The sequence below is a fragment of the Emys orbicularis genome, chromosome 8, assembly GCF_028017835.1.
Source record: "Emys orbicularis isolate rEmyOrb1 chromosome 8, rEmyOrb1.hap1, whole genome shotgun sequence".
Classification (NCBI taxonomy): domain Eukaryota; kingdom Metazoa; phylum Chordata; order Testudines; family Emydidae; genus Emys; species Emys orbicularis.
The window spans coordinates 62,870,568-62,881,583 of record NC_088690.1 but is presented as its reverse complement, the minus strand read 5'-3'; the positions used below and the strand labels follow the sequence as shown (position 1 = coordinate 62,881,583).

Genomic DNA, 11,016 nt, shown 5'->3' with positions numbered 1-11,016 from the left:
ACACCGCACACGCCTGAGCCTGGAATCCCGTCACGTGATGCACAACTGTTCCGTCGCCATGTTTAGTGCGGGCGGGGAGGTGCCACCCGCTTCCGTCCTAATCAAACGTGGTGACGAATGCGACGGTGGCCGGATAGGGACAATTGGCGAGATTCGCGCTGTCGCGATCCCTGAGGAAGGACCGAGCCTGTGCGGAAAGAAAACGTGAGGGAGGGAGAGCGGCTGTATGGGGTGGGGACTCTAAGCCTAGCCCCTGCGCGGGGGCTGCCGCTAGCAGCAGGAAGAGGCTGGGGCTGAGGGCCGCTCGGGGGAGCGAACACTCAAGTGCGGGGCGGGGTCTGTGCTGGGCTCGGGAGCCCGGACGCCTGGGTTCTTTCCCGGCTGGCTACTCTCGGAAAGCCACAGGTTCGCGGGCACCTTTCCTCCCCCGTAGCCGTTTACAAACAAAAGAGGGCCGCCTGTCACCGTAAAACGGGAAATGGCCCCTACTGGGAACGCGAGCAGCGGCCTGAGGGACCCCCGCCCCCCCCCCAGCTTGGACCAGCGGGTGGACGGGCTGTGCTTAGGGGCAAATTACTGCCCCCGCCCCGCCGCTTGCTGGCAATGGCTTGTCGGCCCTGCAGCCCGGTCGGTGCATTCCCCGGCCTCACACGCCGGGCTGGAAACGGGGCGGTCCCTAGTGGGGCCCCGTGACACGCCTGGGGCTGAGCCGTGCCCTAGAGCTGCCCCAGCTGCGGGGGTTGTGACATTACCGGGAGCGCAGATGGCACCGGACCTGCTGTGGTCTGGCCAACCCCACTATTTGTATCGCCTTAACGGCGGCCAGGGCTGCAGGCAGGCTGGAGCCACTTAACTTCTCTACCCTCCAAAGTTTTGTAGTATGATCGTTAAAGTCACCAACGGTCCTGGTGGCTCTCCATTGCTGGCAATTTTTAAATCAAGACTGGATGTTTTGCTAAAAGATCTGCTCTAGGAATTATTTTGGGGACGTTCTCTGGCCTGTGTTATGCACAGACTACTTGATCACAATGGTGCCTTCTGGGCTTGAATCGAGGAAAAAAGTGGCAAGCCGCTTCCCCATCGTAGATGCAGCTATATGAACTCTTTTATACCAGTATAGCTTTTTCCAGATCACGAAAGTGAAATACGCTATATAAGTATAAAGTGCCCTATACAAGTATAACTGCATCTACATTAGGGCTTTTATCAGCATAACTATATTGGTAAAAAATCACACCCATTACTGATATAGTTATGCTGGTAACATTTTAAAGTGTATGTCAGTCTAAGTCTGTTTTAAATCTCACCTTGAATTATTTATTTACAAGTTTGTGGGTAGGTACTCTTATTTCAGATTGAGTGTCCTATTTTGATATAATGTAAAAAAAAAAAGTTATATAAAAATAATAGACCCTTTAACTGAAATAAGAGTGTCTGTAAGCAAACGTGCACTGGACTCAGTAGGTTTACACACACACCTTTAGTTAAACTGGGACAAATTTGTATGTAGGCAAGGGCTGACTCTTTGCCGTGAAGAGTCTGATCATCTCTAGGGCATGTCTAGAGTAGACAGTTTTTGTAATTAATACTGATTGAATTACACGTCTACTCCGATATAATGCTGTCCTCAGGAGCCAAAAAATCTTACTGCGTTATAGGTGAAACCGCGTTATATTGAACTTATTTTGATCCGCCGTAGTGCGCAGCCCTCCTCCCCCCCCCCCCCCCCCCAGAGCGCTGCTTTACCACTTTATATCCGAATTCATGTTATATTGGGCCGCGTTATATCGGGGTAGAGGTGTATATGGAGTTGGAAGCAAGAAGGTGGAGCCACTGCCATGTGACCTGATCTGCCTTCTTTCCAGACATCACCAGCAAGTGGTTTATAGACCTCCATTTGAGATCCTCCTTGATGATGGAAGATGCTATACACATATAAAATATTAATATTATACAGGCCTGAGGGAGACAGGAACTAGTATGGATGACAGATGGGGAATAAAAGTGGAGTTGGTACATGTGATTATTATTTATATTACAGTATTGATGCCCCATTGTGCTAATCACTATACAAGTAGATAGTGAGTTACGGTCCCTTTTCCGGAGATCTTACAGTCTAAATAGACAAGACAGAAAAAGGTTGGGAGGAGAAGCAGAGGTACGGAGGGGTGAATTGATTTGTCCAAGATCACACAGCTGGTCACTGGCACAGCAGGGTCTCAGGTCTCCTAATTCTCAGGCCAGTGCCCTAGCCATTAGACCATGTGGACCCTTCCGGGTAATAAGGGCGGCTGGTCAGTCAAGGAGAATTTGACACAAGTATTGATTGAAGAATAAAATCTGAGGATTGCAAAGTGAAATTACTTTCCATGTTTTTTTTCCCTAAAACTGTCCAGAGTGTGAAAGATCCAGGACTGCCCTTCTGTTTCTCATCCAGCTGTTGTGGCCTGTAAGATGTCATTCCGCCACGGGCTGCGACTGCTATACAGTCAGCTGTCTCTGTTCTCTAGAGAACTAAACAGACCTTGGTGCAGATACGTTTCCAACAGTTTGGCACTTAGCTCAGAGAAAAGAGCATCAGGTGAGCAGGGGTGGGGAGAAGTCTCCTGAATACAATATTTTATATTCACATACTGAATTTACAAAAATAGATTTTGTATCTTATTTATCTTTTCTTCAACTTTGCTCTTATTCTGGGTGACAGAGCCTCATATGATAATCCAGACAGAAAATTAAACAATCACTAAAATGAGACATGTATTAGCACTTCCCTCTAGATATTTTTAAAATGTATATTTTAAAAAAGACCTTAACTCATTTACACTCTTTACTTTTTACACATTGGCTCATGCCCCATGTGGGAGTAAAGCCAATTTTTTTGCTTTCAAATCACATTTTCCTGTCTGAAAACCGGTTTTTCCCTTTCTCCTACTGTAGTGTGAAGGACATGGACAAACAGATAAAAATTGACTGTGCCTCACATAAAAGTGAGGGAAATTTTTTCCCCTCTAGGAATTTTAAGGGTCTGTAACAATAGTAGGTGAAATGTTTTCAGGTAGGAATGTGCCTAAGTTGACAGTCTCCCTTTAACCTTCTAAAATACTATAAAGTTTAAAACCCAAGAGCACCATGTGAATGTTTAACAACTAGAGTGTGAAACTGACCAGTCTGGTTTTATTGTCTAAGGACCTGATGCAAAGCCCATTGAAATCAATAGGAAGACTCCCATTAACTTCAGTGGGCTTTGGATCAGGCCTTTGCTAGCCTTGTCTAAAGCAGGCAGAGCCTTTCAATTTTCCCTTATGTGGTTTTGTCAATACATTTAGACCCTGATCTAGTGCTACTCTGTTCCTCAACCCCCAACACAGCTCTGCTAACATGACTCAATCCATACCTGCAGCATCCTCTGCTATTTTTGTCCTGGGTCTTTTTTGAGAAGAAATTGGCAAATGTGGTGGATTATGCTTAAATGTTGAATTAACCTCAAAGAGCACCATGCTGGAATAGGATGAGAGATCAGCAAACCTGTTGTTATTTGTAGCATAAGCAGATCATCAACCCAGGCTGCCAGAATTGGTATATACAGGTTGTTTGACACAAGGTATGGCAAACATCACTATTCTGATTCTTAGAAAGCTGATGATAGTCACATGTTTCAATTGTGCCTCCCTATAGTTGTCCCTGTTGTTTTCTTTGGATATACAGTATTCTTTACAAACCATTTTAGGCAAGGAAGTAGTGTTTCTATGCCATCATTAAAGGCTGCTGGCTTCCACCCAAGAAGCAGGGCCACCCGGGGGGGGGGGGGGGGGAAGTGCCCCGGGCCCCACAGGGGCCCCGCGAGCCCTGGCCGAGAATCCCTTCCCTGGCTACTCACCCGGCAGCGGTCCGGGTCTTTGGCGGCACTTCAGCGGCGGGCCCTACAGTCGCTCCGGGTCTTCGGTGGCGGGTCCTTCAGTGCTGCCAAAGACGCGGAGCGAGTGAAGGACCCACCACCACCGCAGACTCGGAGCGCCGCCCGGTGAGTACAAGCACCGCAGCGGGTGGCGCCTTTTTTATGTCCGCTCCCCCACTTTGCCCCAGGCCCCCTGAATCCTCTGGGCGGCCCTGCCAAGAAGTCACTTTAGTGGTGGGAGAAATGATCTGTTTATATATAGGCCATAAAACAGATTTGGATTATTATTTTTATTTATTTGTATCACCATAATGCCTAGGAGCCCTAATCCTGGACCAGTACTCCATTGTCCTAAGCATTGTACAAACAAAAAACTCTGTGGGGCAGGGACTGTCCTTTTTGTTCTGTGTTTGTACAGTGATCTTTGAATAACAGGACCTATATTGCTCTTATTGTTGTATAGCTACATTAGCATTCATGCTCCCATTGAAACTGTTTTTCTCTGGCTTTGTCTCAAGATTTCAATAGCTTTGTGGCTCGGACCAACACTTGCGGAGAGTTGCGTTCTGCTCATGTGGGCCAAGAGGTCACCTTGTGTGGATGGATTCAGTACCAAAGGTAAACACAACCCACATGGACGGAGGAGAAGTTACATTGCTGGAGCCAAGGCAGCTCCTAGGGCCTGATTCTTGGTTATGTTAACGGCCCTTTACACCACCCTGGCAGCATAAAGGGGCTTAAAAATGTGAGGAAACACCTTCCTGAGAATATCCTCTGTGCAGGGTGGCTTCCTGGCCAATATAGAGCACCAGCTCTAAGTGCCCTGTGCCCAGACGTGGGTGTAGAGACAGGTCAGGATCTGGCCCAAGTGCATGCAGTATGGCTGTTCTCTGTTTCCCGGGCCTACTGGGGAGCTGCAGAAAGCACAGTGTAAATTAGAAAAACAACAAGGAGTCCGGTGGCACCTTAAAGACAAACAGATTTATTTGGGCATAAGCTTTCGTGGGTAAAAAACCCACTTCTTGAGATGCAACAAGTGTAAATTAGAGTAGCTCTAAGGCTGCTTTAATTTATGCAGTGGTCAGGCAGGCCCCCTCACGGTCCCAGAAGAGGGGCTTAGTCACCTTTGCGTGCACACATTCCTCCCAGCTCTGCCCCGTCTGAAGTGTTGGTATTGAACAATGAGATTCATGTCAGATTAGTATTTAAAACTTGCAAAGACCCAGGAGGGAAGTGGGACTGGAAGCTATGGACAGGCTTCTTTATGTCCATTGGCTTTCACTGTATCCACTGAAGCTCTCTGTGGGGGAGGCTGAGGAGCTTCAATTGTTTTTCCTACCATATTGAGGGCAGCATCCTGTTTAATCAGTCAGAGGGGATTCGTTCCTACTAGCTCCCTCTTTTGTAAAGTGAGGAGAATGATACTTATCTCCTTTGTAAAGTTCTCTGAGATCTGCAGGTGAAAAGTGCTATAGGAGATCTTGCTAGTAGTAGTTTAACAACCGTCTGGAAGTGCACTGTGTTTTATCCTAGGTTTCATCTGATCTGGGATTATGCAGCACTCACAGAAATACCAAGGTGATGGCTGCCTTACAAATATCTAATATAGATAGAAATACTTGTAATAATTTTAAGCACAATAGATACCACTTTGTGCTGTGATTCTCTCAAATGTCCCAAAAAAGCTCAGGTGAGTACATGGATGGGAACCTACAAGGATAATCTAGTAGTTGAATCAATAGCTAGTACTTTTTTTTTTTTTTTTTTAGCATCTGTCTGAAATTTTTTCCCCACACGCTGTTACTCTGTGCTTTAGTACATGTGCAGCCATGTCACTGTGTGCTGGGATCGTCTTGCTTTTCACAAGATAAGCAGGGCTGGTTTGGGTCACTATTGATTGGGATGGAAGACCTCCAAAGAAAATTCCGGTACTGCAGGAAGTGGCACTGATGATTCATTACAGTAGCCAGCCATGTTCCCACCAAGTCCTCTGCACCAAGGTCCTGACCATTTACCTGTATTAAATATCCCCTGAGACCTTCCCCAAGAATTGCGTGTTAACCCTGGAGTCCTGACCAAGTTTGTATTTGGCTAACTACATTCTGTCAATTTAAACATCCACTGCTGTTTCAGTTGAAAACTGTGTTCTTTTTCACTTCCTGCCCTAAACCTTTGATTAGTATTGCTATATGCTGTTATGCATTGCCCTAGAGGTTGCTGCATTACAATGGGGATGTGACAAAGGCACTTTTGGAGTCATTTTCCCCAACACTAAATACAGTACTAGTGATTAGTCTTATTTGACTACTGAATACAAATCTGTCTCTGTTAGGATTTTCTATAGCGACCATCACATGAGTATCTAAGTTTTGAATAATCAGAAATGACTACAGAAGTGTGTGAACATTATAAAACTTATTGTAGCATTGTTGATAAACTAGTTTTGATTAAAATGTTTTGCACTAAGTGCTTTATATTTCTTCAAAGTTCTGCTCAAATATTAACTAATCCTTGCAACAACTGTGGAAAGTAGGTAAATACTATGATCTCCAGCTTACAGAGGCCGCATGAGGTTTGAGTGTGCTTTTTTGACAACAGGACTTAATTATGCATATTGAGAATACATATGGATTATTCATAAAATATAAATAAGAAAAATAAGTTAGCTAACTAGTTGCAGTGCTAATTCAAAGTGTTGAATATACACAATAATACATGCTTCAATGTACTAACTATGTTAGCGTAGCTACAGTGATTACATTTTTTGCAAATATTTAGTAAAGCATTAAATATTCATGTGTAACAGACACAATATTCTTAGTACTCTGACTTAATTATGGACACATTGGGCCACATTCTGGTTCTAGCATGGGTACAGCGCATATAAATTGGGACTAACTCCGATGAGTTTAGTGGTGAGTGTAACCAAGATCAGAGCCTGGTCCTTTGCATTTTATAATGTAAAGATGTTGTTCTTTATCTGTTACAATTCTACAGTAATGGTCTATATAGATTTTTATCAACAGCACTAAACATGTCATGGAACAGTTCTGGATGGAGTTCCAAGAAAAGGCTTTATAATTACTACAAGAATATGTTGTACTCTCACCTTTCTACAGGCTCAGTAATGCATCCCATTTGTCAGTGCATGGCTCCGTTACTTATGAAAGGTATATTTACCGTATCTGAGGAAACAGATCCTATCACAACAACTCTAGAGACTTGGATTATCTACATGAAGTTTCTTGATAGGAAGTTGAATATCATTTCCTTTGTTTTCATTTTTTCTCATCTCTCCCTGAACTTTAGTTTGATTACTTAGCTAGATTTGTTCAGATAGACTATGATGTTCAGTATCAAGGGGCTGTAAATGTTATGTTGTGTATTCAAAACTCTTATTCTTCATGGATGTGTTCAAATTCAAGTGCTACTGTTATGGTTTTTTATAGTCTGGTGTAGTACCTGAATCTAATCCAAATTAAAGATTTGTTTTATCCCTGATTTCCAAAGTGAGTAAACTGATTCCTATATTCATGTTGTTTCTAAAGTGCTTTGAGATGAAAGTCATAATGTCCCCAAAAATACAAGATATTAACATAAGCTTTGGCTTAGAAAGCAAAAAAGATTGAACCCTGGGAGAAAGAACTCTTTCCATTTTGTTTTCATCATGTTCAGACAGGGCCTGTTCCTGGTTCTGAGGGACTTCCAGGGTCTGACACAAATCATCATTCCGCAGGATGAGGTAAGGGCTGCCAAGGGATGAGTCTCTAGATTTTTTGCTTTAAAGACTTGTCCCCCATGGTGTCCAGGGCAGAATGAGCTGCCCTGCATCAGCAGACTGAATTTATATTACATATTGCAGTCTGCTCTGATTTCTGTACATCATCTGTGGCCCTCAGTCTCCTGACAGATTGCTAGCGCAGCCCCGGGTTGAGCAAAATTTGAGCACTCCTGAAGTAAAGCAAAAGGACTGTGATTACTAAAGCTAAGCTAGAGACCTAACTTGGAGTGAGTTGTGCTCAGAATGTAAGATTTCTTAGATTGTAAGATCTTTGGGAAATGGGCCTGTGACAGGTTGGATCACAGAAACCCCCTTGGGAGCTGCCAACTGATGTGCCAAGGCTACCTCTGCTCCTGTTTTTCCTGCCAGCTCAGGACTCCAGGACCCTGTCTTGCTGAGCCAGACACTCCCGTCTGCTCCAACACAGACCCAGGGTCTGAATTACTTGCCCCAAAGCTGCAGGTTTACCTGAAAACAGCTCACAGAAGTGTGCTTGTCTTTAGCACTCAGATGCCCAACTCCCAATGGGGTCTAAACCCAAATAAATCCGTTTTAACCTGTATAAAGCTTATACAGGGTAAACTCATAAATTGTTCACCCTCTATAACACTGATAGAGAGATATGCACAGTTGTTTGCTCCCCCAAGTATTAATACATACTCTGAGTTAATTAATAAGTAAAAAGTGATTTTATTAAATCAGAAAGTAGGATTTAAGTGGTTTCAAGTAGTAACAGACAGAACAAAGTAAGTCACCAAGCAAAATAAAATGCGCAAATCTATGTCTAATCAAGCTAAATACAGATAAGATCCTCACCAGTTCCAGAATGCTCCCCTTTACAGACTAATCTCCTTTTAGCCTGGGTCCAACAATTACTTACACCCCTTTGTTCCAGTTTCTTCCAAGTATCCTGGGGTGGGGGGTGGCGAGGCTCCTCTTTTTAGCCAGCTGAAGACAAAATGGAGGGGTCTCCCACAGGTTTAAATAGACTTTCTCTTGTGGGTGGAGACCCCCTCCTCACCCTGTGTAGAATCTAGTCACAAAATGGAGATTCGGAATCACATGGGCAAGTCACATGCCCATGCATGACTCAGGACTTGCAGGTAGTAGCCATTACCCACATGCTACCTTGAACATCCTCAGGTAGACTTCTTATGTGGATTGGAGTCTTCCAAGCTCTTTTGTCTGTTAAGTGCTTCCTGATTGAGCACCTAATTTGCACATTCCTTTCCCAAGAAGTGACCAAATGTTCTAACTAAGGCTACTTAGAAATCAAGCAATTATACAGCCAATGTTCATAACTTTGAACACACAAATGGTGCCTGCATACAACTAGGATGAACATAACCAGTAGATCATAACCTTTACATAGATCTGTTACATGGCATATGTAGCAAAACCCTCTTCCAGTTATATCATACATACATTAGCCTTATGGGGTACACTGTCACAGGGCCATCTTTTTGTTCTGTCTTTGTACAGCATCTAGCATAGTGAGGTTCTGGTCCATAACTGGGGTTCCTAGATGCTACTGCAATACGAGTAGTAATAATGTCATACAACTGGTTTTTAAAGAATGATCTTTAAATTTAGTCTGAGAGGGGGTCATAAAGAAAACAGAAAAGCATCCAAGCATGGCACAGTCTGCAATGTGACTTCAGTTTCCATGACATCTCAATATTTTCTTCCTGCAGGCACATTCCCATGTTAAGAAGGTCTTGTATGATGCCCCTGTGGAATCTGTTGTGAGGGTAACTGGGACAGTCACCTCTCGGCCCCCAGGGCAGAAGAACCCGGTTAGTGCTTTGAAATCTTCCTGGGATTTTCTAGAGTTTGGCATGCTGGTAAAGTGCACTGAATTTAGCACAGAGATTTGGTAGGTGGATTCATGCTGCACACGTTGTGTCATTGCTTTGCCATTAGCAAGCTTGTTTTCTCCAACGTATGATAATCCATCTTGGAGTGATGTGAAAGAATTGTGAATACAGTGAAATAGAAATAACTGCTATGGCATGAACCTTCCAGGAACTTCAAAGCACTTCACAAACACTAATGAATTAAGTCCCACAATACCCCTTTGACAGGCACTGGTCACCATTAAAAAAGGCCAGACTTTACCATCCATGTTTTTGGTTTTCTAATCTAAATATAAGAAATGCCATAGTACTTCTGCAGTAATTGTTGACCATTTTTACTCATGCCTGCTGTAGGTAAGTTTGATTAGCTCCATTTTATAGCTAGAGAAGTTGAAGCATGGAGGTTAACGGCCTGATTGTTCAGAGGTGTTCCATACCCACAGCTCTCATTGTCAGCAGCTTTAAGTGACTCTTCCAAGACCATACACCACCAGTCATTGGAAGGGCCGAGTACAGAACCCAGGAGTTCTAATGCCCAATCCACTTCTCTAGTCACTAGATGCTATCACAAAGTATGCCAGCTCTGGGCTCCACAGTTATCTTTTTTTTTTTAAGACACGTATTGGAAACTTTAATGTGGTCTTCTCTGGTTAGTAGAAGGTGTTCCACTCTGTCCTGCAAGATGGGAAGGAATGGATAACAGAGTTTAGTGGTCTTTATTGTGGCAGCGATGATAGATGGGAGAAAAACTCAAGTCTACCTTAGAATTCAATTGGGAACTCTACTGATGGAAATTGGTGTAACCTTTACGGTTCCTGGGTGTCATGGGGGGCAATTCATTTACCAATGAGCTGAACCATAGCTCTCCTCCACATTAAAGGTTAAGGGCCTGATACTGCTAACATTTATCGATTCATAGATTATTAATCCAAATGGGACTTCGATCATCTAGTCTGACTTCTTGTATAACACAGACTGTAGAATTTTCCTGAATTAATGCTGGTTTGAACAAGAGCATATCTTTTAGAAAAAAAAATCCCATCTTGATTTAAAAATTGCCAGTGATGAAGAATCCACCATTACCCTTTGTACGTTGTTCCAATGGATAGTTACCCTCACTGTTAAAAGTGTGCGTCGGATTTCTAGTTTGAACTTGTCTGGCTTCAACTTCTAGCCATTGGATCTTGTTATACCTTTGTCTGCTAGACCTTCCGTATCAAATTTCTGTTCCCCATGTGTAGGTACTTTCAGATTGCGATCAAGTCACCCCTTAACCTTCGCTTTGTTAAACTCAAGGAGCTCAATCTATATAATTTATCCCTATAAAGTATGGTTTTTCAATTGTTTAATCATTCTTGTGGCTCTTCTCTGAACATTCTCCAATGTATCAGCATCCTTCTGGAATTCTTTACACAGGTTTCCACTAGTGGTCGCATCAGTGTCAAATGCCTCCCTACTCTTGTTTGTAATTCCCCTGTTTATAC

General features: G+C 43.5%; 1 protein-coding gene across 1 annotated transcript in view; it reads left to right on the top strand.

Moving 5' to 3' along the window:
• Positions 1–156: 156 nt before the first annotated feature.
• Positions 157–11,016, top strand: part of DARS2 (aspartyl-tRNA synthetase 2, mitochondrial) — a 35,818-nt gene continuing 24,958 nt past the window's right edge. Inside the window, exons 1-5 of the mRNA XM_065409341.1 lie at positions 157–204; positions 2,397–2,581; positions 4,414–4,513; positions 7,571–7,637; positions 9,371–9,472. Of these exons, the coding sequence (XP_065265413.1) occupies positions 2,455–2,581; positions 4,414–4,513; positions 7,571–7,637; positions 9,371–9,472 (396 nt within the window). The 5' untranslated portion in view covers positions 157–204; positions 2,397–2,454. The remainder of the gene's footprint in view (positions 205–2,396; positions 2,582–4,413; positions 4,514–7,570; positions 7,638–9,370; positions 9,473–11,016) is intronic.